The sequence below is a fragment of the Leucoraja erinacea genome, chromosome 18, assembly GCF_028641065.1.
Source record: "Leucoraja erinacea ecotype New England chromosome 18, Leri_hhj_1, whole genome shotgun sequence".
Classification (NCBI taxonomy): domain Eukaryota; kingdom Metazoa; phylum Chordata; class Chondrichthyes; order Rajiformes; family Rajidae; genus Leucoraja; species Leucoraja erinaceus.
Genome location: NC_073394.1, coordinates 24795009 through 24822752, shown reverse-complemented (window position 1 = coordinate 24822752; position 27744 = coordinate 24795009). Strand labels below are relative to the sequence as shown.

The window sequence follows — 27744 nt, the reverse complement described above, 5'->3', positions numbered from 1 at the left end:
GTAATATTGGAGACACAAAAGACTGCAGATGCTGAAATCTGGAGCAAAAACAAACTGGTTCAATGGTTCTTTATTATCACATGCACTGAGGTACAGTGAAATTCTTTTTTGTAAACAGTTCAGTAAATTATTACTAGACATAAACACAATCCCATATTAAGTACAAAGTGCGTAGAAATAGCCCACTGAGACCATATATGTTTTGGTGTCATTTGCTGAAAGAACAATGGTGTAGCTGGAAGTGCTGCATTCTTACAGTGCCAGAGACCTGGGTTTGATCTTAATAACAGGTGCTTTCTGTAGGAAGTTTTACGTTCTCCGGTTCGGTTTCCTCCCACATTCCAAAGACATGCGCTTAATAGGTTAACATGTGTGTAGGGTGGAACTAATCCACAGGTGATTGTTGGTTGGCGCGCACTCGGTGGACTGAAGAGCCTGTTTCCATGCTAGTCTCTAGACTAAACCAAAGATACTAGAGCAAGAAATGTACTTTATTTACAAAGACAAGAGCAGCAAGCACATTGGAATGACAAGCCCTGACTTAAGAGATTTATTGCTGTTCCTTCATCATAGAGGCAAAATCCTGGAGTTTGTGATCTGCTAGCACTGAGGCATTGATGTCATCACACGGTCTGGAGCAGTTCAAGGAAGGTGCTTCATCCCAAAGACAATATGGAATGGGAATTAGATGCTGGCCTTTTCAGTGATCCCCACACCTCATGAATGTATTTTAAATAACTACATAGCCAGTTATTACTCTGAAATTAACCTTAGGGCTTAATTACAAAGTAGAAATTTCAAATTAATGGGATATTATTATTATCATCACTGCAGCTTCTTGATCAGCAATGAGAAAATTAATTCATTTTCATTTGGTCTGCAGATGCTGTCTGTGGCGTTCGAGTGTTTCCAACATTTTATACTGTTGATGGGGTATACTGAGATTGATGATAACCATTAACATGCCATTCACTTACTGCAGGGAGTGAGGTACACAATGAATGACATTGTCCACTGATCTCCTTTTTCGACGTTGTGCTTCCCAATTCGTTAATAGTTAGCATGCAACAGAATTTTTCAAATGGATAAAAGGAAATAAATCAGCCAAGTGAGTGCAAAAGTAGATTGGAAGCACTTAGAGAAGTCTGAAGAGTTTGTTCAAGTTTACATTTATTGTCACATGCACCAATTGGTACAGTGAAATTTGAGGTATCATACAGCCATACGAATAAAAAGAACACAATACACAATAGAATTTAACATAAATATCCACCACGGTGGAATCAACATTTCTCACTGATGAATGAATTGATGGAAGACAATATAGTTCAGTCACTCTTCCTTCTTTTATTCACCCGTGGTCGGGGCCTAGATCCCTCTGCGGTCGCCGCTACGGACGGCCCGATGTACAGGCCCTCTCGCTGCGATGAGCGGAACTCCGACATCGGGACGGATCGGAACACACTCTGCGGCTTGAAGTTCCCGAATCGGCTGCTTCTTACCGGAGAGTGCGGCTTCTGAAGTCCACATGCCGAGTTGGATGGAGCTCCAACACTGGCGATCCTCGGCGAAAGATCCCAGGCTCCGCAATGTTTAGGTCAGCACCGCGCCTGCAGCTAGAAGCTCCACAGACCACAGCTCCCTGATGTTAAAGTCAGCAGGCCCCGCGATCGGAGCTACAACACAGGCGATCCTCAAACAGGATCTCAGGCTCTGCGATGGTAATTCCGTGCTACATCTGCTGCTGAAGCTCTGGGCCGGTCTCCAACCGGAAAGGCCGTGCCAATCTAGTTGGTAGGCCAAGGGGCAAGGGGGGGGGGGGGGGGAGATGTGTCTCGGAGAAAAAAATGCATCTCCGTCCAGGTAAGTGACTGAATAAATGGTTTCTCCTATTCCGCCCCCACCACCCCCCACATAAGACATACTGAAGAACATTAAAACATACATTTAGACAAGAAGGGTCCTGACTCAAAATGCTGTCTGTCCATTTCCCTCCTAACCCGCCGAGTTTCTCCAGGACTCAAGATTCCAACATCTGCACTGTCTTGTGTCTCTATCTCAAAGCAGTTAGTCCTGGCTCTTGGACTGGAAGCAAAAGATTAGAGTGGTGTCCTGGCTTTGCTTTTCACTAGGTACTTCCAGTTCTTCCTGGGTTCTCTGCATGTTAAACCCCTAAGGAACCTCATCCAATTTTCATTCTGCGTGAATTAACTTATTCTGTCCCACCTGAGTCCTCACTCTCATCCCATCAATCCTGGGACACTCAGACTGAAATAATCCAACACAGGACAAATGAAAAATATCACTGCTGCAACTATGAGAATTATTTGCCTCTGTACTGTATCGATCTTGCCTATTGAATGACAGGCAAGTAGAGGCTGAACTCTGGGTATAGATATTTTACATTGTTTTTTTGCAGTGTTACCTCTAAACATTTAGAACAGTATATGTAACTCTGTTGTTTTCTAGACCATTGATTGGACCTCCCACAACATCTTTGATTTCCCATTATTACCTGAGGCATGTTCTGGTATCAAGGGAAATATTTTGAGATAATGTCACCATGGAAACATCAACATGAAGAATAAATGTAACAAAAGGCAGGAAGTCTGGAGGCACGATGGGACTTGTCCAAGCCAATCTGATCTGTTGAAAGGCAGCCTTGTATTCATGAAATGACTGTTGTTGCAGAAGGACAGAGAGTGCAATTGTAAAACTTGCTCAAATCATGCAGTGGTTCCATGCTGGGATCACTTAATACAATGTCCCCTTCATGCCTGTATCTGACCCATATTTTAAATGGAATCTACATGATTCGATTTCCAGTTCCTCTCCTTTGGAAGGGCTGATTTTTCATTGTTTTTATAGTTAATATTAGCATATGCTACCAGAATGACCAAAAACGAATATCTTTACAGCTGTGGTCGATATATACATATTTAGGAATAGAAATTTACTCCTTAATGTTTGGAACTAAAAAAAAACTTTGGTGTCGCAGACAATGTTCTTGTTGAGATTTTCTCATCCTGTGCAAGGCTGGATCTCAACCTGGGGATATTCTATGTGCTGTGGAGCTCATTGTTTTTCCATCAAACAAATAGGAAGTTTACAAATTTGCTTTTTTTAAATTGAGAATACGATTTGCATCTCAACAGAGTGAAATGGGTGACGTTTCGGGTCGAGACCCTTCTTCAGACTGAAGAAGGGCCTCGACCCGAAACGTCACCTATTCCTTCGCTCCATAGATGCTGCCTCACCCGCTGAGTTTCTCCAACATTTTCGTCTACCTACCAATGCGTCCACGATTTCTAGAGCCACTTCCTTAAGTAACCTGGGATGCAAACCATCAAGCCCTGGGGATTTATCAGCCTTCAGTTCCCATCAGTCCACCCAACGCCATTTCCTGACTAATGTGGATTTCCTACAGTTCCTCCATCACCCCAGATCCTCTGGCCACTATGAACATCAGGAAAATTGTTTGTGTCCTCCTTAGTGAAGACGGATCCAAAGTACCTGTTCAACTCATCTGCCATTTCCTTGTTACCCATAATAAATTCACCTTTTTCAGTCTTCAAGGGTCCAACTTTGGTTTTAACTAATTCTTTCCTCTTCATATACCTAAAGAAGCTTTTACTGTCCTCCTTTATATTCTTGGCTAGCTTACTTTTGTACCTCATCTTTTCTCCCCGTATTGCCTTTTTAGTTATCTTCTGTTGCTCTTTAAACATTACCCAATCCTCATGCTTCCCACTCATCTTTGCTACATTGTACTTCTTCTCTTTTATTTTTATACTGTCCCTGACATCCCTTGTCAGCCACGGTCACCCCTTACTCCCCTTAGAATCTTTCTTCGTCTTTGGAATGAACTGATCCTGCACCTTCTGTATTATTCCCAGAAATACCTGCCATTGTTGCTTCACTGTCATCCCTGCTACGGTATCTTTCCAGTCAACTTTGGCCAGCTCCTCCCTCATGGCTCCATAGTCCCCTTTGTTCAACTGTAACACCGACACCACCGATTTACCCTTCTCCCTCTCAAATCTTGGATTCAAACTTACCATATTATGCTCACTACCTCCTAATGGCTCCTTAACCTCATGTTCCCTTATCAAATCCGGTTCATAACACAACACTAAATCCAGAATTGTCTTATACCTTGCAGGCTCCAATACAACCTGCTCTAAGAATCCATCCTGGAGGCACTCCACAAACTCCCTTTCTTGGGGTCTAGTACCAACCTGATTTTCCCAGTTTACCTGCATGTTGAAATCTCCCATAACAATCGTAGCATTACTTTTACAACATGCAAATTTTAACTCCTGATTCAACTTGCACCCTATATCCAGGCTACTGTTTGGGGGCCTGTAGATGCCCCCATTAGGGTCTTTTTACCCTTACAATTCCTTAGTTCTATCCATACTGACTCCACATCTCCTGTTTCAATGTCACCCCTTGCAAGGGACTGAATTTAATTCCACACCAACAGAGCTTCTCTGCCCACCTGTCTGTTTTTCCGATAGCAGATATATCAGTTCCCAGCCCTGGCCCTCTTGCAGCCATGACTCTGTAATTCCCACATGTCCTTGCTGAACATTATATCAAGTTAAACAAATCTCCTCTGCCTGCATGTCATCATCATCATCATCAACCTTTATTGTCATCTTGCAAAGCAACAATTGTACAGTGCAAAATGAGAAGACGTTTCCCAGGGAATATTGGAGCACCACACATAAAACTTAAACATTTCACACATAATAACAGTAAAAACAATCCAGTCCCTGATGACAGTATAAATAGTTAAAAGCAGGTAAAACAGCAACATTAAAATGCAGTAAAAACAGTCATTAAAATGTCCAGGGCAGCTGATTTGAGTGGCCAGTGCCAGAGTTATTAAATTGTCAGTGCAAAGCCGCAGAATCAGGTGGAGTGACTGTTTAGCACCTTCACAGCCTGTGATCCATATCCCTCCATTCACTGTATGTCCATTTACACATCTAAAAACCTCTTAAATTCCACTATCATTTCTGTCTCCACTGCCACCCCTGGCAATTTATTCCAGGCACCCAGAACTCTCTATATAAAAAACATGAACAGCACATCTCCTTAAAAAAATGCCCCTCTCACCTTAAAGCTATGTCCTCTGGTCTTTAATACTTCTACCCTGTAAAGGTTCTGACTGTCTACACTAGCTATGTCTCTCATAATTTTATATATTTCTAGCAGGAGTGTAGGAAGCAGGAAATGTTCAAACCCAATGTATTTGTATGTAGTTTTTTACCTTCTTTTCGAGAATTGTAAATAATTCCACTAAACTTTCTAGTTACTCTCTGCTTGTGGTATCTCAAAACTGCTCTGTACACTGTGGCCTGGATGGTTATCCTTGCTTTCTTAAACTAGCCAACCTTCCCTGATCCCCAGCCCAGCACTTACATCCTTTCCTGCAATTAAGTCCATTTTAGAGCTCTTGTTATCAATTTGCCAAGATGGTGTCCTAATCTGGTCTACACAGAGCCCACCGCAACAGAAAAGCTCTCTTTTCTCCCAGTGCTGGTGCCAGCAACCCATGAATAAAACCTCTGTCTTTCGTGCCATCCTTTGAGAACCCTAGTTGATTTTCGATCTGGGTGGGAGAAAGAGGCCTGATGAGGTTTGGACTTATACCACCAGTCGATGCTGGAACAAAATACAGGGATTTCCTTCGTAACACCATCAGATGTAAATTCAGTTTTTGCACCCCCAAGAGGATTTACTGTAGGATTTGTCTGATGCAGTGCACTGTAGAATCATTAGTAGGACTTCTCTGAAGGGGGGATTAACCGATGGAAACAGTGGAGTAAGGTTGATCAATACCTGTAGTGGTTTTGAAAAAATAGAACTGTCGATCTTTGGCAAACACTGAAGTTTCGGAGCGGGAGAGCAACGTAGTCTCTAGCTGGAAAATTAAGAGGTAAATTCTGCTGGAGATCGACTTTGTTTCTCCATCACTGGCACTGTCTGAGTTGATGAGTATTTCCAGCATTTTGCTTGTATTTGTGAATTTAAGGGTATGTATGTGTCATGGGGGGTGGAGGGGGTAGTTGCAAATGGTCTAATAATTCAAAGAGAAATTGAGGCAAAATGTTTTTACTCATTGAATGCAACTCTTTGCAGGGCTTGATCTAAAGGACTGTGGATATCCGACTACGTGTGACCGAGAGCTACAAGATTTTAGCATGGTTAAGGATATTATAAATGGTTGGAAAAAGGCCCAGTCATGATCTTCATAGAAAAATAAAATTACCGGTATATAACTTTACAGAATAAAAATATGTTCTTTAGCCCACTAAGTCCATGCCGACTATCAATCATTCATTTACATTAGCCTACATTAACTGCAGTTTTTGTTCTCCCCACATTCTCATCAACTCTTCCCAGAAAATAATGTGAAAGAGTACGCTCTAGGCAGTAAATAGCCCGCTCCCCTTTCTCAACAGAAGGATAGTGATAAATTCCGCCAGCAAATTCTATACCAAATCTTACATGTTGATTCAATAAGTCATCAGTCAACAAATTGCTGCCTTTAAGAAAGAGTCAGCACCTTTAGGGGAAAGAACTAGTCAGCGAGTGGGTGAAAGCTCTTTTGGTTCAAGGCTACACTATTAATAGTATGAACAGCATGGTTCTTGTCACCGACCCACCTCAGTGACTGCATGAAGCTGACAGATGTACACATTTATCCTTTAAAACAAGCACCAACAACTCCCAGGGGATTTATAGTCAATGGCTGAGTATACAAACTCCTACGTACAGATAGCCTCTTTAGTAATCTCAGTCACGGTTTTGTGCTACCTCTGAATCAGGTGTGGGCTTAAGTCCCTCTCGATACACTCAAGCACCACAATCTAGACAAAACAGCACTGTTTTTTACATGAGGCATAAAATCCTTTTGAGGGGATCTCATCCACGGTAGTTTAAAAGAGCAGGAGATTCATCATAGACATCCATGCCAAACTTTATCCATCAAACTCATAAAAACTGATTGTGTTAAAAGTGAGTTATGAAATGCTTTTCTTAACGTCAAGAGACCCTAAAGCACCAACAATTGCAAAAGTATTATTTTTCAAAATCAACTCGAAAGACATCTTTTGAACTCTTAGATAGACAAAAAAGCTGGAGAAACTCAGCGGGTGAGAGCATCTATGGAGCGGAGGAAATGGGTGACATTTCGGGTCGAGACCCTCTTATGTAATTTTTCTACTGTGGTATGGAACAAAGAAGAAGTCACGAACCACATGTCACAGATCATGGTTAAATCTAGCTAATCGGAGAACAGAGACAGTGGGATTAGGCTCACCCTCTCCCTTAAACCTGGAGTGCAGCCAAGCACACCCTTTGGGCTGTTTCATAGCTCCGGACAGATTTCTTACATTTATTGGTAGCCCATTGCTGCCCTCTGCTGTTGAACACATTACGATATAAAAATTAGGCACAGGCCTACCCAAGACCTGGTTTTATTCACATCCTTTAAAACAAAAACCTAGTTCATTCATTGCTACCATTGAAATTACCTTGAAATAAAAGTATTCATCACAGGAATTGGTTTTGGCATGCTAAATTGTGAATTAGGAAGGATACCGATCAAAATGGTGGACTGTCAATGTGATATCAATTGGGGACAGAGTTAAAATAAAATATTTTGTATCGAACATTGACATTGATTTTCACAATAAATTGAATCCTTCTCAGTAACAAAGGTGCAGTATTCACAGGTGAGAGACCACCGGGTGGCGCCCTACAATGGCAGCCTCGCCAACAGTCTGTCTCGTCCTTTTCTTTCTTTGTTGTCTTTAGTATGTTGTTAAATATATGTTTTAGTGTATCTGTAGCATTGTATTATGTGGGGGGTGGGGGGGAGGTGGTGGTTTGGGGGGAATTACATTTTTTTTTAAATCTCCTCGACGGACATGTGATTTTTTTCAGATCACCGTTCACCCTGCAGCCTAACATTGAAGAGCTGGCGACCTCTTGCTGGGGATCGACTTTGAGAGCTCCAACCACGGGAGCCTGCGGATAACATCGTGGAGCACGCGGTCCCTTGAGGGGGGACGACTTCGGGATTTCCAAGCCGCAGGAGCTTCGATTGTGGGAACTTCGATCGCCCCAATGCAGGAGCTTTGATCGGCGGCTGCAAAGCTTCGATCGGCACGACTGCAGATGGTTCAACTGCCCCAGGAGAATAAGGAGGAAAGATAAGACTCTATTGCCTTCCATCATAGTGAGGAATGTGGGGGAGCTGACGTGGTGGATGTTTATGTTAACATTTATGTAGTTGTGTGTCTTGTAACTTTTTTCTGGTATGACTGTATGGTAAATCAAATTTCACTTTATCTTATATGGTACACGTGACAATAAAGGACCATTGAACCATTGAAATATGTACTTTATTGCAGGCATGCACAGTTAGGAGAGCCAGGCAAAACTAAAATCTATCAGAAAAACATGCAATGTAACCCGATTGGTAGTTTAGATTTGAACATTTAAGGGGCTAATTAATTTATATATTTTAAGTTGTTAGAAGTGCTTTGTAATGTATTGTTTTATTGTTTTATGTATAAAAGTATAATGTAAGATCTGCATCATAGAGGAAACTAAAACAACCTTATGTTTATTAGCCAGGGCAAGCTTTTTAAAAATCAAAGCTATGTGAATGGAGAAGGAAGTCATGTGACATCTATCCTTGAAACACACTAAAAGGTGGCTATATGAAAGAGATGAATCAATGTGGCTGGGATTTGGTCTATTCCAATATGTCACACTATGATTGGTTATCTTTCCACACAACTAGAAGATACATACACGCACGTTGAGGTGGTTGTGTCTCATCCATAGCTAATTTGCTCTAACTCAAAAAATGTTAACAAACACCATTCAGGTTAATGTACAAGTTGGCAGAGAATGGAGGCACATAGATATGTAGGGGATGGAGGGATATGCATCATGTGTAGGTACATGAGATTAGTTTTTCCGTGGCATCATGTTTAGAATAAACATTGTGGGCCAAATGGCCTACTCATATGCAGTACTGTCCAACGATAGATGTTCTATGCCCCAGGAAAAACATCTTTTCAACAAATCAACATCTTCATTGACGGTACATGGTCTGCTGCCACATTGATGAAGTTGTAAATAAACTTCCCATCATGCATCAGAAAGATAACATTAAAATCACTGGTAAACAAAAAATGCTGGAGAAATTCAGCGGGTGAGGCAGCATCTATGGAGAGAAGGAATAGGCGACGTTTCGAGTCGAGACCCTTCTTCAGACTGATGTCACGGGGGGGGGGGGGGGGGTCGGGAAAAAGAATGGAAGAGGCGGAGACAGTAGGCTTTGTGGGAGAGCTGGGAAGGGGGAGGGGAAGGAGGCAGAAAGCAATGGCTATCTAAAATTAGAGAAGTCAATGTTCAATAAACTACCAAAGTGAAATATGAGGTGCTGTTCCTCCAATTTGTGCTGGGCCTCACTCTGGCAATAGAGGAGGCCCAGGACTGAGAGATCAGATTGGGAATGGGAGGGGGAGTTGAAGTGCTGAGCAACCGGGAGATCAGGTTGGCTAGTAGGAACTGAGCGGAGGTGTTGGGCGAAGCGATCGCCGAGCCTGCACTTGGTCTCGCTGATGTAGAGAAGTTGACACCTGGAACAGCGGATGCAGTAGATAAGGTTGGAGGAGGTGCAGGTGAACCTCTGCCTCACCTGGAAAGACTGATAAGTAAGAGCAGAGCTGCGGGATATAGAGGAGACCCTGGTGAGAGCCTCATCTATATTAAAAGAGGGGAACCCCCGTTCCCTAAAAATTGAGCACATCTCCAATGCCCTGTTATGGAACACCCCACCCTGGGTGCAGATGCGGCATAGACGGAGGAATTGGGAGTAGGGGATAGAGTTCTTACAGGAAGCAGGGTGGGAAGAAGCGTAGTCAAGATAGCTATGGGAGTTAGTGGGTCAGTGAGCTACAAACCCACTGACTCCTATAGCAAATATGTGTACTATATAAAACAAGAAATCAAATTTAAGGGATTAGTCAGACTTCCATTTGTGCACGTTCTAGTGGGATGCAGGAGAGGAGAACATAAAAAAGGCACAGCTGGAGTAACTCAGCGAGCCAAACAGCATCACTTTGTACTCACCCAAATTTGGAGATCAGCAAACCTCCAGCAGAAGAACCAACTATCATTCCCAGCCCGTATGAAATACCAAGTTTCCCAAGTGCTCCAGCCCTTTCTGATTCAGAAGACAGGTCAGTCACAATCATCTGAGCAGCTGAAAATGGTTAAAAAGGGAAGAAACACATTCTTAAACAAATCAGGCACTGGAGAGATTAATAGAAAAATGAGCGGGAAAAAGTAGCAAATTGTACCTTGCATCCCGTGCATGAATACGGAGGGCAATCGGGAAAGGAAAAGTAGCGACACACTCGTTGAGAGTCCCATCAAAACATAGGTAAGGCCAGAGGAGAGGTATGCGAGTGAGAGGGCAGCTCGACCTCCAAATAAATCGCCAAACCTGTTAATAGAAAAATACAATATCAAAGAATCATGAAGACACAAGAGTACAGATGCTGGAATATGGAGCAAGTAACAAACTACTGGAAGAACACAGTAGGTCAGGCAGATCTGTGGAGGCATTGGAGAGTTGCTGTTTCAGGTTGAGACCCTGCATCAGCGAATGTGATTGTAAGTGGAATGGAACTGATTGGGTTTTTGGTCCAGAAAGAAACAGAGTGGATAATGGGGTATGGATGTGTATAAAGACTGGATGGACATCCATGATGAAGATGAGGCAGTTGGTGCCAGGGAATTTGAAGTTATCAAAATGGTGGATGGCATGAAGGGCTTCCTGAATATAGGCTGGGAAAGACTGGATAAGGGGAGACAGGATGGAGTATGAAGAAATAAGTTTGATGAGGCAAGAGCAAAAGGACAAAACATTCCTTTGCAGCCACACATTAAAATACACAATGGATAATGAAGAGACCACCAGGGAAACACTCTTAACTGTAGCTGGGCAAATCACCTGACATCATGTACAGGAAGGAACTGCAGATGCTGGTTTACATCGAAGATAGACATAAAATAATGGAGTAACTCAGTGAGACAGGCAGCATCTCTAGATAGAAAGAATGGGTGACGTTTTGGGTCGACCCAAAATGTCACCCATTCCTTCTATCCAGAGATGCTACCTGTCCCGCTGAGGTATTCCAGCATTTTGGGCCTAACACCTGACATCATGTTTGGCTCAGACACTGTGGGTCGAAGCCCCTGTTCCTGGGCTGCACTTTTCTTTATTCTATAAATCTGAACAAGAGTTTCTATTCCATATATAAATTTCCTTTTTCCCAAAAATATATTGAAAACAGATTCAGAGTAAACGCCTAAAGCAATTTTAGTTTAATTATCACCTGGTCACGGTGAAGATTACCTGGAAGAATACTCAAATTGCTAACAATTTTATGGGCGACACAGTGGCGCATCTGGTAGAGGCGCTTCCTCACAGCACAAGATACTCCGGGTTTGATCCTGACCCCGGGTGCTGTCTGTGTAGCATTAACACAATCTCCCTGTGACCGTGCGCATTTCCTCCAGCTGCTCCGTATCCTCTCACATCCCAAAGACGTGTGGGTTTGTAGGTTAATTGGCCTCTGTAAAAATTGTCCTTAGTGAATAGGGAGTGACCGCGAAAGTGGGATAACACAGAACCAGTGTGAACGGGTGATCGATGGTCAGTATGGACAGGGTGGGTTGAAGGGCCTGTTTCCATGCTGCATGTCTAAAACTAAAAAAAGAAGATAACTACAAAAATGGAAAGGATTGCTGTTTTCACAAACACATTTTTTGGAACGATAGCATCTGACTAATACCAAAGGGTCAAAGGAGGTCATTGAGTCAGCAATATTGGTCCGACCCTGGAAAGAATGACCGATTTATCCCCACATCCTGCTTTTTAATACCGTAATCCTGTTCAAGCATGTTCAAAATTGCCAATTAGAAATTCCAATGGAATTTCTGTATCTCACCATTTTATGTGGTGTCTCCTCCATTAATGTGGTAGCCCCTACATTAATTATCACTTCTTTCCCTTCCCATTTTTTTGCAATAAGTTCAACTGCTGCTTTAATGACCAATTTGCAAGAGGAAACAGTTTTGTACTCCTTCCTCTATCCAGGACCGGCCTTAAGCCGATTGGACCGATTGCTCCCAATTGGGCCCCATGCCTAAGGGGGGCCCCGCACTAATGTTCCGTATTTCTGAGCTACGTGTTACTGTATTGGTCAATATTCTTGCTAATTGTTGTATTAGCATTTCAATGCTGCGTGTGTTCAGCATGGGCCATCCATTAGTTAGATCGCAGCGGAACATAGTATTAAATCGCAAGCGACTGCAGATGCTGCAGATCTTGAGCAAGAAAAAACATACTGCTGGAAGAATATTGAGTTACACCATTTAGTGAAGCCACCTAACAAAGGGTTGCTCTTTGGAGGCGAATAGTCACTTCCTGATTAACTGCTGACTCTTTTTATCTTGGCGCAGAGTGCAATGGTTACCCGTTTTCTATTGCACAAATGCATGAGTGATGAGTCGAGTCAAGAATGTATAATTGTCATGTGCACTCACAACAGAACAATGAAACACAACAATGCAGCAGCATAACAGGCGTGTAAACACAATATTCATAGATTGTATGAGAACATATGAGAAACAACTAAATTCAATAACGTAACCCTGATACTAGTGTAAAAAAGCTCAGGGTGCCCCATCAAATCTTATCAATCGCTTGCTAATCGCATGACTGCATCCAACTGCTGTCTGGTTCGTTGATCGTATTGCTAGATATGAACTGTTTTGGGAGAGAAAAATGCTCACGGCAGACCAAACGCGTTAAACAGAAATTGGTCAGATACTGAGCTTTACACAGTGAGAAATCATGTGAAATAATCACTGAATTTTATTTTAAATGAATGTACCTGCATGTTATACTGTTTAGTTTGGAGATACAGCCAGATAGTCCACTGAGTTCGCACCAACCAGAGATTTTGTTTTCTATTTGACAATTTTTTTGTGCCCGATTATTTGGCGGCCAATCAATCGCTGTCTCTATGGGGGTTGCGTCCAATCACCAACCAGCTTGCCATAAAATTCCCGTCCAATCAACAAATAGATCTCCTCCCGTCCAATCAGCCGCTGTCTCCAAGGGCATTGTGTCCAAACACATAATGCAGTTTAATGGTAATTAGCTGCTACGGTAAAGGTTGGAAGCCAGTGGAGGTACTGACAGTCAAACGGGAGCAGGAGAGATTCAGACAGTGAATAATCCATAGCACCTCCGTGTACAATTTCATAATATATACTAAATAACTGGGCTGACAGACCTTGGCTGGGAACCTGGGGTTCACCAAAATTGTTCCCAATTGGGCCCCGCAACCCCCAAGACCAGCCCTGCCTCCAGGGCCAGCCTTAAGCCGATTGGACCGATTGCTCCCAATTGGGCCCCGCGAGTAAGGGGGCCTCTCGTCAGAGTTATCTACTCTCGGCTCGGGTAGATCTACCCCGGGTGGAGGGGGGGAGAGAGAGTAAGGGGTGAGGGGGAAGAAAGGGGTAGACAGGAAGGGGGGTGTGAGGGGGAATGGAGAAGGGGGAGCGGGGGAGGTGTGTCGTTCTCTCGCGGTCCCAGGGCAGCGCACCTGCCCCTCTAGTCGCCGTGCTTCACGCACACAGCCCCGGCTCCACCCCTCTCTCTCCCCGGGGAGATGCGGTGAACAATAGGGGGGTTGCACGGAAGGTCACTGGGTCATAGGGCTCGACGCACGGAGCCACTAAATCCAACTGGAAGACATCCGTCACTTCCGGTATATGTTATTAATGCTAGAAACGCGTACTTTCCTACATGTTAAAAACCACCAAAATGTTGAATTTTTGAGCTGAAAAAATTGTGGGAGTCGGGGTAAGTGTGAGAGACATGTACCTAACTTCAGAATACCAAAAGTGAAGCGAAATGAAGGTATAGAGAAGCAAGAACTGAAGGGACTACAGCAGCTAAAGTGCTTGGTAAACATTGAAAATATTGGGAATTATCACGTTTGCTCACTGCATTTCATCAAGTAAGGCATTATTTGTGTTTTTTCTTGATTCCTTTGGTATCTAAAAATTCTCAGAAGTGATAAATCTGGCTGTAAATTTTTCTTCAGATGTGTTTTCATTTTGTATGTAAAAACCCACGAGAACCATGGGCGATTTAAAAAAATTACAGCCAGATTTATCACTTCTGAAACTTTTTTTAGATGCCAAAGGAATCAAGAAAAAACACAAATAATGCCTTACTTGATGAAATGCAGTGAGCAAACGGCCAATGTTCGCTAAGCACTCTGGCTGTTGTTGTCCCTTTCAGCTCTTGTTTCTATCTACCGTCATTTCTCCTCACTTTTGGAATTCTGAAGTAGGCTAAATGTCTCTCACGCTTATCCCGATTTCCATAATTATTTACAGCGCAAAAATTGACAATTTCAGCGGGTTTTAACGGGCCCGCAACGCTGGAAACAATGGTAAGTGCCTACCTGCAGTTCATCGCATGTAATCCATTTGGAGTAGAGTAGCAACAGTACAGGTCATGGGTCGTGACCCGACTGCCGTGAAACCTCCCTATACACGGAGGGCCAGGCCGGGGGTTGGAGCAACGTTTACAAACCTCGGCCTCAGCTCACATCCGTCTGCCTGGACCCTGGCATCCGCTCCCGCCGCCAGCCCTCTCCCTCCCTTCTCTCCTTCCCTTCTTCCCTGCCTCCCTTCTCTCCTTCTCACCTTCCTCTCGTTTCCCTTCTCTCATTTGCTCCATCCTTTCTCTCCTTCCCTCCCTCCCTCCCTTCTCTTCTTCCCTCTCACACACACACCTCACGCACAGACAACTAACACACACACATCACGCACAGACAACTAACACACACAACTAAATTAGGATGGGGTAGAAGCCCAAAGGGTAGGATGGGGCTGAAGCCCAAGATTTAATGACTGGACTGGTTTTTCACTAACGGTTATTGCTTTTCCACGATCTATTTAATTAAATTACTTTTTTTTTGATTTCACAGTCACTAAAACAAGTGGTATTGTAACTATGTACTTTTCAGAGGTGATCTACACATTTTGTTTGTTACTTGTAGGCTTACAGGTATGCAATTTTATATTAAAATGTAGCTTAGATCTGTTTGGACAACTAAGTCGCATGCACTTTTTAAGCGCACATTTTGATTACTTTCCATTCTACCATAGAGATATAAAGTCTATAATAGACTTTAATTATATTTCTATGAATCTACAGACCTTGGCTGGGAACCTGGGGCTCACCAAAATTGTTCCCAATTAGGCCCCGCAACTCCTAAGGCCGGCCCTGCCTGCCTCTATCTGTTTTGTCATGATTCTAATTCCCTCTGATAGTCCTCTTCAACCTTCTCTTCTTTATGATCAACCCCAGATGACATGACCCTCATTTCTGATAACACTGACACACAACCTCCTTTTCTGCTAAAATCACTTGAAATTCTTTCTAAAACGCTTTCCCAGAATTTTACACATTACTCCAACTGAGGCCAAATCAATGATTCATAGCGATTAATATGGCCTGCATTTTGTTTGTAATCAATGTCATAGTTACAAAATCAAACATCCCATAACCTTTCTTAGTTAGTTTATTGAGTTGCCCTGCTGACTTAAAGTATTTATGAATTTGCCACCCCTATTGCTCAAAGTGCCAACTATCCATTAATTTCTCTCCCACATTGGATCTGCCATTTTTTTCATTTTGCCACTGTGTCTGTATCCGCCTTAGGCCTGCTACAACCTTGCTATGCACTATTCCGTCAAATTCTGCATTATTCATAAACTTCAAAAGTTGATTCCTTATCTTCAAATCAAGGTTATCCACATATAATCAGTAAATTGTTAGCTTGGATTGTGCTGGGTTTTGCAAACAATTTCATGGCCAACTGAATTCACTTCTGTCTGCTTGCATGCTTGGGATTTTGGTTTATTTGTACAAATCTAGAATTTGCAGGCAGATTCCTGATAGATTATCTGTCCTTGCATTCTTGTTTACAAATGCTGCACTGGCTTCACTCTGATGTTGAACATCATAAAATGTAATCTCATGATCACAGATTAGCTAGCTGATGGTCAGTGCAATTCTTACAAAGCTCCACGCTCAAAAAGAGCGTGAAGCATCATGCAAGTGCATCCCATTCTTGAAGGAGTCCACAATCCTGGCAAAGCTGCACAATGACGCTACTCAAGGAAAGAGGAGCTGAAATCCATTCTTTGAGAGTCGTGTATGTGACATTCTTAAAGCAGTGGTGAGCCCTAAACTATGATCCTTACACAGATCAGCAATCAACTTGATTATTCTGAAGCTAGATCAGCCATGACTGAATGGCGGAATAGACTTAATGTGCCGAATGGCCTAATTCTGCTCCTAGAATTTATGAACTTAAAAAACATTTAGCATAACAGTGACCTGCATTTTACAAGTGCCTTTTAAAACACTGCTCCACAGTAAATTGAAGTTGGGGTGTGGTTCTCTTTATATTCTTTGGGTATAAGCTCTGCAGGCAGGAGCCAGCCTTCCTCTCCTCTCTTGGGGTCATTTGTCATATTTGTCATGTCTACATCCATTATCTTCCAGCGCTCGCTCATTCATCTCAACCAATCGGAAGGCTGTGGGGTTGAGGGAAAAAAATATAATATTTGGAGGAATGTCTACATCAAGCGAGAGGACCATAAGATATAGGAGCAGAATTAAGCCAATCAGTCCATTGTGTCTCCTCTGCCATTTGATCATGGCTGATCTATCTTTCCCTCTCAACCAATTCTCCAGCATACTCCCCATAACCTTTGACACCCTGAGTGATTAAAAAAATCAATCTCTGCTTTATAAATACCCTATAACTTGGCCTCCACAGCCATCTGTGGCAATGAATTCCATAGATTCACCACCTTCTGGTTGAAGAAATTCCTCCATATCACCATTCTGAAGGTACATCCCGAAAGCTGTGCCCTCTGGCCACTCTCTCCCATTACTGGAACCATGGAGTTTATGGCTTGTAACTACACTCCTGTCACTCCATTGTCTTGACTTCAGCTGCATGTGACTCCACAAAGATGTAAAAGTGATGAGTAATCCTTTATAGAGAACAGATGTTGTGCACAAGACATTGTGAAGTCATGCTTCCCTGCGTGTAGCCGTTTCTTAATCAGACAAAAGTAATTCACTTCAGTGAGAGAGTTTTAAAAAGCAATTTCTTTGAGAACTGTTGTCATTATGTATGCTCTCTGTTCCTTTTCAAACTTCCCTCCTTGATCCAGTCACTAATCACTGAAAATTGTAATAAACAACCAGTAGAAGAATGAAAGGAATAGGGTGAACATAGGAAGAACAGAAAAACTCATGAGCTTTAAGGTGGAAGGCACCATGTAATAGCAGTGATTACATCTTAAAGGGATAATCAGGAGTGGGTGTAAATCAACTGAAGTTTCATAAAAATTGTACCCTGGAGAATCCAATTTCCTGAACCAAAACATTTACCTGCCAAACAGGGGTCCTCCCAGGAGTTGGATAATAGCAAACGTTGTCTGTAGGTAACCAAACATGACCGTATCCATCCCCAACCTCTTCGACAAATACTGAGGACGAAATATTCATGTTAGAATCGGGGATAATATATTGTGCTCTTCCACACCCAATAGCTCAGTCGACCACAGTTCTGACAGACTATATGACCTCTCCATATTTGTTGAACAGAACCATCATTGCAGTTGATTACTGAAAGTGGAACCGTAACCATCAGATCACCTGTACCAAATCCAACACATACTTTGCTCTGGACTACTATAGAAAATAGTTTTAATTTTAAATGTAAATTGAAACAGGAAGTCAAGCAGCTCTTTAAAAGCATCAAACAGTACTTGCATAGTAAATATATTCATACAATAGTCAGATTTATTCAATAGTCAATAGAATTTCAAGAATGGTAACAAAACCAAAGTGATGAATTGCAGGGAATTAATTTGTTTAGATAAATCATTTGACAGCAGGAATCAGAAATATATCAAAAATTTTAGTTGACCAAATTTGAGATTATAATTAGTATTGGGGAAGATTGTGCCAAAATACAAAATCACATAAACAGACTTGCGTAATTAGCAGAATAAGAGCTAATTAATTTTAATACAGTGAAGTTTAAAGTCACGCATTTTATTAAGTTAAAAAGGAATAATGCTGTTCAGTCACAAATCATTAAAAATGGCAAAATTGATTAACTAAGATCATTTTAGAACAGTAATTAGAGAAATTATGTTAAAGATTACAGAAAATATTAAAGGAATGTCCTTCATATTGAAGGAAATAGAAGCACTGAGGAAAATCAGAATTTATGTCATCAGAACCGATAAGAATAAACATTTTGGGGCTGAACTCTTTGCTCTCAAAATATTGAGAAGTAACTTGACAGAATTATATAAAGTTATGAATGGAGAGCGATTTAAAATAATGAATGGAGTAAGAAAGAGGAAATATTCCCCTTGATGGTGTGTTCGGAAACCAGAGGCTTAAAAATATAATTTTTATTGAAATATCTATTAAGAAATTCAGGTTCAGCAGAACCTGCGGGTACAAGGAATTATTGAGGGGGAGAATACTCATTAAATTTTATGAGGTAGCTGGATAAGAAGGAAAATGAAGGAAAACATATTTAGGTTGATAACAAGATATAAATTATAAATCAAATCATAGACTCTATAAATAGAACAATGGGGTAACAGAGCAAACAAAAACACACAATGAACCTTCATTAAACACTGGTTTGGCCACAATTCAACTATAGGCACCACATTTTATAAATAATGTAAAGGCTATAACGAGGTTGCAGAAGTTAGTTATCAAAATGATTCAGGGATGAGAGAACTTGGTAACGTGGAGAGACTGGAGAAGTTGTTGTTGTTTCCTGATTTAATATTCCATAGTAGTGGTGAGGCCTGGTGGGAACCAAGATGGGTCATCCGCTCAACATTTCAGAGTGAATATGAGATAATAATATTTCAGGCTAATGTAGAAAGTGAGGAAAACAATTCCATAGCAGCATTGGTGTGCTAATGTGCTGTGAAATGGTGAGATGGTTTGTGAAATAGCTCTAGGTGATTGGGATGGAAGGCACAGGCCAGGTCCACCCACGCTACTGAGCATTGACATTTTAGCAGAGACCAAAAAGAGAATGATGTTGAAATTTATGTGATTATGGATAGCTCAAAATGGTAAAAGATATGATGTCTTGAAATTTGGACATGGCCAGAGTGCAGAGCAATTTAACAAAAGTGGACTGCAAACACAGTTTCTTGAAGAAAATCAGTCTTGGTACTTGAAAAAAGGGGGTTCCTATAGTTGTATTCTCAGAGGAACTAACAAAAATGTTTCATCTTCCCCTGCTAAAGATGTGGTGGCAATGGAGTGGGAAGACTGATTCACTGCAAAGGCCCAAACCGTTTCTGCCTATTGTGCATGCTGTAGATTCACAGCAGAGGGCACCAGACCATTAGAATGAAGGCTTTGTGGCAATGTTTGCAGATGATACGAATATGGGTGGAGGGGCAAGTTGTGGAGAGAAAGCAGGGACTCTGCAGAAGGAATTGGACAGGTTGGGAGAAGTGTTAAGGGCCAGTCTCACTTTGCGATTTTTTCGGCGACTGCGGGCGCCAGTGACTGAGGCCCGCAGTTGCCGAAAAAAAACCGTCAAGTTGTACGGCAATCTACGGCAGGCTACGACACAGTTGACGGCAAGCTGCGACAATCTGCGTCAGCCGACATCACAATTTCTAGGACCTCAACAGCGACAACGTACGACAGCATACAACAGCCTACGACAGCGCCTACGACATCCTGCGACCGCACAGACGTCAAACAGCGACAGTCAAAGTCAACATACATCCACCCGTGACATGATACGGCAAGATACAGGCTGCGTCACTGTCTTCGACATCTGAGGCCAACAGGTTGACACATGATGACGCATGTTGACGCATGATGACGTATGGTGACGCAGGCTGTCGCAAAATGAATTAGACGAGGTCTTGAGCTAGCATCACCATGCGTCACCAGGCGTCACCTGCAGGACAGCCTATGTCAGCGTGCGACAGGCCACACGACATGATAAGACACGCAGGTGTCGCGGAAACATTTTGAACATTCCAAAATCCAGCGGCGGCAGGGAGACACTGCACGTGATTACATGCGTCACCCCGCGACCACGCCGCCACAACCTCTTTTCAGGCTGTCGCCGAAAATGTGGGACAGGCCTTTTAGATGGAATGTAGTGTGGCAAAGTGTGGAGTCATGAATTTTGGTAGTAGGAATAAAGGCGTAGACTATTTTCTAAATGGGGTGAGAATCCAGAAATCGGAGGTGCAAAGGGATTTGGGAGTGCTGATGCAGGATTCCCAAAAAGTTGATCTGCAACACTCCAAACACGTACAGGCATGTAGGTTAATTGGCTTGGTAAATGTTAAAATGTCCCTAATGTGTGTAGGATAGTGTTATATGTTCCAAAATGCAACACCTCATACTTCTCTGTATTAAATTCCATCAACCATTCCTCAGCCCACCTGGCCAATCGATCCAGATCCTGCTGCAATCCTTCACAACCATCTTCACTATTTGCAAAACCTCCCACTTTTGTATCATCAGCAAACTTGCTAATCTTGCCCTGTATGTTCTCGTCCAAATCATTGATGTAGATGACAAACAGTAACGGGCCCAGCACTGAACCGTGAGGCACACGTGAGGAAGAATGTGCTGTCTCTGGAGAGGGTCCAGAGGAGGTTTACAAGAATGATCCCGTAAGTTAACCTATGATGAGAGGTTGTCGGCATTGGGCCTGTACTCGCTGGAGTTTAGAAGAATGAGGGGGAGACCTCATTGAAACATACAGAACAGTGAAAGGCTTGGATAGAGTGGATGTGGAGAGGATGTTTCCACTAGTGGGAGAGTCTAGGACTAGTCATAGCCTCAGAATTAAAGGAATTAAAGGAAGATACTTTAGGAAGGAGAAGAGAAGAAATTGCTTTAGTCAGAGGGTGGTGAATCTGTGGAATTCTTTGCCACAGAAGGCCGTGGTGGCCGTCAGTGGATATTTTTAAGGCAGGGAGAGATAGATTCTTGATTAGTACAGATGTCAGAGATTATGGGGAGAAGGCAGGAGAATGGAGTTAGGAAGGAGAGATAGATCAGCCATGATTGAATGGCGGAGTAGACTCAATGGGCCAAATGGCCTAATTCTACTCCTATTCCTTATGACGTTAACTATCTCTCAATACTTTGAATTGTCACCAAACTGCTCCTAAAAAGGCCAAGGAAATCCAATAGCATGATGAATGGAACAACATTCCAACATTGCTGGTGGCACATTCCAGGACAACAGTGGATTGTCCACCCTAACTAATAAAAAATATTTAACTATCAGTTTGCACTTTCAAAGTTTAACAGACTTTTATGCACTTGTCTTCTTTTGTCCTCCTGCAATGGTGCGGCACATTGGTGCAGCTGTTAGAGCTGCTGCCTCACAGCGCCAAAGATCTGGGTTTGATCCTAACCTCGAGTGCTGTTTGCATTGAGTTTGCATGTTCTCCCTGTGATCTCGTGGGTTTCCTCCGGGTGCTCCAGTTTCCTCCTAAATTGTTCCTAGTGTGTAGGAAATGGTGAGAAAGTTTGATAACATAGTACTAGTATGAATGGGTGATCAATGGTAAGTGTGGACTTGGTGGGCTGAAGGGCCTGTTTCCATGCAGTATCTCTTAAAAAAACTAAAGATGAAAACTTCTGGTTTGATGAACAATTTACATATTCATTTTTCTCTGTTGTGTGGCTGAAATGGCAGCTTGTTTTGGAGCAATCTTCAGCATCTTGTCCTGGTGTACCTTTATCAATCCATATCTGCCGAGTAGTACAATTCTCAATCAAATTCAGGTCAGGTAAGTTACCAGGCCAGTTCAAGATATGTCCCTCCTTCTGCTGGAAAAATGAGGTCACCATCATAGATGTGTAATACAGTGCAAGATGTTGCTGAATATCTCAGATCCATTTGGGAAAATCTTTTTCATCTCCTGTACCACTCTTCTTTGCAATACATCGATCTATTGTGGTGATCCCGTCATTCTGTTAACTGGATGGAGTGCGCCAATACTGATAGACACAAGCTGATAGACACAAAATGCTGGAATAACTCAGCGGGACAGGCAGCATCTCTGGAGAGAAGGAATGGGTGATGTTTCGGGTCAAGACCTTTTTCAAACTTCTACTGTAGTAGTTGAAACAAACCCAGAACATCATATTTTCAGGATGTTTGATGAATTGGTCGATGTGGCCGTCCCCTTCCTACACCCATCCCTCCCCCCCTCCCCCACACCCCCTCCCTCTATCACACACCTCCCCCCTACCACATGCACCCTACCCCCCCACATATACCCCATACCCCCCCCCCACTCAACCCCACCCACCCCCATCACTCCCTCCCTCCCCCTCCCCCCCCCCCCCCCCCACACACCCCCCTCCCCCCTCCCCCCTCCCCCATACAGCTCCCTCCCCCTCACACCTCCCCTCCCCATCCCCCCCACTCCCCCCCAACCCCACCCCACCCCCATCACTCCCTCCCTCCCCCACCCCCCTCCCCATCCCCCACACAGCTCCCTCCCCCTCACACCTCCCCTCCCCCCCACCCCCCCCACACCCCTCTCTCCAACACCCCCTCCCCCACACGCACCTCTCCCCCACCCATCCCCCTCCCCCACGCACCCCCCTTCCTCATACACCCCTCTCCCCACACCCCTCCTCCCCCCTCCCCCACAACCCCCCTCATCAGCCCCTGACAGGCCCAACCTGAAGCCATCCCCTCCTCTGGCTGCAGGACTCTCCCCGCCTGAATTCACCCTCATACCCCAGCTACAGAACGCTCCTGCCGTTGGGGGAAACAGGTGAGTGGTGGAATATTGCATTGGGTTGCGTTGGGGGACCAGGCCTCCCGTGTGACTGGGACCCAAAGGGTCCCACTTAGTCTAGTTAACAGTTAAAACTCTAACTTCATCCAGGTCTTAGGAAAGGTCATCATGCTTAAACCTTGTCAGTTCTTACTTGTAAAATACTACTATTAGGAAAACTTAGGTTCCCAAACGGGTAACAGGTACAATGATAAATGAATAATCTGATCACTGGAGGGGGAATATTGGCAAATAACGTTCCCTACTCTCTTTCAAATCACATCTCAGGCTATTTAAAAGGGAAACCTTGTTTGACCAATTTATTGGAGTTCTTTGATGAAGTTCTTTGATGTTCTGTGGAATAACAGGGAAATTGGTGGATGTAGAAATCTTTTGATAAGGTACTACATCAAAGTATATTGTGGAAAGTGAAAGTATATGGTGTAAGCATGGATAGTAAACTGGCAGCCTAACATCAAACATAGGGGACATAAATGTTTTTTTTGCAAGATGTATCAAATTTTAAAATTGATAAATTGACTTGGATGAAGGCACCAAGGGTATGGTTGCTAAGTTTGCTGATGACACAAAAATTAATAGGAAATTAAGTTGTGAAGGTACAGGAGCTTGAGAAACATGACCTCCGGGTTCGCTGCACAATCTTAACCACAGCCCCACCTCAGCACTGAACCACTATGGACTTTGCACTACTGGTTTATATCCTGTGCATTTGACAAATAAATACTCTTGACTCTTGATAGTTGCAATCTAGTAATCTATATCATAATTTTATTACTCGGTCACTGAACCATTGTTAAAGCTGTGTATTCAACCCTGTAGAGTTGAGAGGATTAACGAATCACACACTTCTGTTTACCCAACTATCATAAACCAAGTTCTGTGCACTGAAGGTTGGAAAGTCCGAGGAGATTTTTTTTTAAAGCACCACACACATTGTATATGCTCTTTCAAACAGAAGGAACCCTGAAACCCTTCAGGGTATTTTAAAGAGATGTTTAACAACACATTTATTGTCACATAGACCATTTGTGGAAATTTAAGTTGCCATTTGCAGCACACCAATAAAAGTAAGACACCACATTAAAGACGAATTTAACTTTGTTTCTTAGTTCCTGAAACTCCTCCAGGGATACATTTAATCCCAGCTGCCCCATACATCCTATTTATTCTTGATCAATGCCTCAATTTCTCTTGTCAACCAAGCTTCCTTACATTTGCCTGCCTTCAGTAAGCTCTACTCAATAACCAAAAACCTATAGCCTCCTTTTGCTCTGGTATTTCATTTAATTCACATGTTTAATCGATAATGTTTTATTATTAATATTTAATGTTTTATGTGTCATTCTTAATTGTTACTGTATGCCGTGTTGTCAGTTGTAAGAGGGGCACCAAGGCAAATTCCTTGTATGTGAACATACTTGGCCAATAAACTTATTCATTCATTCTCTTCACTCTAGCCAGTCAAACAGCTACTGTTTGGAACAGTTCATTTTTGGTCAGAGACCATTTCTCGGATCTGGGGGGAGAGTGGATGGTTTGCAGTTTATAAAGCATAGCTGGGGGGTTGGGGGAGTAGGAGTGAGGCGCATATTATATTTTCATATAATAAAATTATAATAAATTATAATAAATTAAATAAAATTATAATAAAATTATATGGAAATAGGTTATGAAAGATTACGTGATAAGGAGCACAGGTGCTGGCTGCTAATAAGACATTTTAAAAGAAACAAGTTTAGAATTATTATTGCCATGTGCACCGAAACACAGTGAAAAGCATTTGTTTGCATGCTATCTAATCAAATTCAGAACATACTATACATGAATACCACAGTACACCTTTAGAATTAAGAGAAAAATATCAGAGTGCAGAGTATAGTTTCTCAGTAGATTGAGAAGAGCACATAAGCATTCTAATGGAAAATGGCAAGAAAACGGTGAGCTTGTAGCTGTTTACATTTTAATTCCCAATCCCAACTGTCTCCAACTGCCCAATGTAATATAGGAGAAGGCCTGGGTACTTTCTGTCCGGGTACTTTGCAACCTTCTGGAATGAACACAGAATTTTCCAACTTCGGATAAATTTCTCAATGTTTCCCATGATAAGGCACTTTAAAGAGCCTCCTTCATGGACAGTACCCATGATTTTTATCAGCAAATTTGCCTTCACAATATAACCATATAGATTCCGAATAAGTCTCCCAACCCGAAACGTCGTCTGTCCATTCCATCCATGATTTTCTTGACCCGCTTCTAGCACTTTGTCTTTTGCTCCATATAGCGATCCCCATCTTATGAATGCCTGATTTATGTACATACAAAACATACATACAAACAAGCACTTGAGAGACAGGAGGGATGCATTAGCCGGATACTCGGTGCTACAGGCGACTGCTCTTGACACCGGGTGTGATTCTGTCACATTGAACCCAGGAAGAATACATTCTGGTTCACACGTTGATAGCGATTTTGCAAATCCTATGTACAGACACATCGTCTGCCTAGCAGCAGTCCTTTATAAAATCATTCAAAGCCTATTTGCAGTAAAATCCTCTGGAAGAATATCATTATAAGCCCAAGATAGGCTTGGGCTAAAGTTAATATCAGCGTTATTATTAAGAATGGCAAAGTGTGATTTCAAATGGTTTACTTGACTCTTTATTCCTATGAGACAACCCATCTTTGCAGGCATCTTTGACTTATGCAGGAAGGGAGCCTCATCCTAACTTTTGGAGGATCTGTATAGTATTTTTCTTTCACCTCACCTTCTTCTCTTGCTCTTCAGCCCCTCCCCTCTCTGCTCAGCCCCTCCCCTCTCTGCTGTGACACCCATTCATTCTTCCCCCAATTCTGAGGAAGGGTCGTTAACCCAAAACATTTACTGTTTTCTCTTACCACAGATGCTGATTGACTGGGCGAAATCTTCAAGCATTCCAGTTTTATTTTGGATCTAGCTTCTGCAGTTGCATGTGTTTTTTTTAGAAACTAGCAACGATTGCCTTACATATCTATATATAGCCTACATCCATAATAATCAACATTCAACTACAACAATGCCTGATTAGACCCATTCGTTGCAAGAGAAAAGTCTTATATCACCCAGCATTGAGAATAACCTGCAATTAAGTAGTATGCAACCGTCCTCATGGAGACAAATCTGCCAATGACACGGTAAAGGCATATTTTATTTTCTAAGGTAGACATAAATGCTGGATAAACTCAGCGGGTGCGGCAGCATCTATGGGGCGAAGGAATAGGAGACATTTTGGATCTGCAGTTCTTTCTTAAACATTTATTTTCTAAGTAGGTTTTTAAACAGAAATGTACAGCACCGGTGCAGACCATTCGACCCACAACATCGGGGTCGAACGATGCCATGCTGCACACATGTTTCTTTTTGTTGTGTTCTTTTTTAGCATTTAATTTGTAATATATGTATAATTAGTTGTTTACCTAATTTGTATATAAGCGAGATTTCTCATTGTGCCTGTGCCTCACCGTAATCGTGCATGTGACAACAAACTTGAACTTGAAAAATATGACTAAAATATAGGGGACGCGCTTGAATGGTTGGTCATAAGTTGAAAAGCATCTCTGCCCAGATGAAACAATATTGTATTTCAAAGATATTTTCGACTGTTTCTAAAAACGGTAATTAGGGAAGGCAACGTAACGGGATTGTACTCATCAAACTGATCAAAAGAGATTGTATTCAATTGTGCAAAACATAAAGTGCTGGAGGAATGCGGCGGGTCGGGCAACATCTGGGGAGGGAATAGGTAGGCAACGTTTCGGGTCGGGTCCCTTATTCAGACTTCACCTGTCCGAAACGTCGTCTGTCCATCCCCTCCCCAGATGATGCCTGATCCGTTGAGTTTGTGTTTTGCTGAACATTCCTGCATCTGAAGTATCTCATGTCTCCAAGTATCAAATTGTAATGAACTCAATTACAAATTTACGTAACACAGTTTCAATCCCGCCTGAAGTATTGTGTAACCAGGAAACGCAATTCGCCGTATTCGAGCTGATCATGGATCACTTATCAGGAAAACTAATCTTCTAACTGGTTAATAACTCACCGGCATGACTCCGTTCTGGATCCAGAAGCAAGTGGAATAAAGAACCATGTTGATGTGGGCGATCTGAATGATGAAGCCCATCCTGGCATCTTTCTGCGGACCGGTCATTATCTCCAGGCTAGTTTCACTCTCTGCGTGGAATTTACAAAGCCGGTTCTTGCGGCTCAATCGGCGGCCTGACTGACAACTGTCACTCGATGACAGTGCAGCAGTGGCCTGTTACCCATGTGCACTCCCACCAGCCCCGCCCCCGCCCGGCCTCTGCCCAGAGCATCTTTGGCCCAGAGTGACCAGCACTGAGCGCTGTACCAGGCTGCCGCTGACCAATCGGAGCCCGCGATGGGAGATGGGGGGCGGGTCATCCTCAGTAAATTCGCCTCTACTTCATGTCGATTGGCGGCAATCCCGCCGTCTTGGCTCCGATTAGTCGGCAAGGCTGCCAATAACCGTCAACGTGACCGGGCAGGGATGCTGAATGACTGGTCACACTTGAACAGGTTAACAATATCATTGTGGCGGAACAATTGTTATCGCGTAAATGGCCAAGAAAGCGTGAAAGTCGTGATTTTTGGAGAGGCATTGCGGGAGATGGAAGCACTGAGGTAATCTT

General features: G+C 42.8%; 1 protein-coding gene across 2 annotated transcripts in view; it reads right to left on the bottom strand.

Moving 5' to 3' along the window:
* slc22a18 (solute carrier family 22 member 18) overlaps nucleotides 1-27731 on the bottom strand; it is a 79605-nt gene extending 51874 nt beyond the window's left edge. For both annotated transcript variants that reach the window (XM_055649650.1, XM_055649651.1), the window contains exons 1-4: nucleotides 27135-27731; nucleotides 17600-17697; nucleotides 10395-10540; nucleotides 10165-10297 (exon numbers count right to left, since the gene is read on the bottom strand). In XM_055649650.1, the coding sequence (XP_055505625.1) occupies nucleotides 10165-10297; nucleotides 10395-10540; nucleotides 17600-17697; nucleotides 27135-27242 (485 nt within the window). In that variant the 5' untranslated portion in view covers nucleotides 27243-27731. The remainder of the gene's footprint in view (nucleotides 1-10164; nucleotides 10298-10394; nucleotides 10541-17599; nucleotides 17698-27134) is intronic.
* Between the last annotated feature and the right edge of the window lie 13 nt (nucleotides 27732-27744).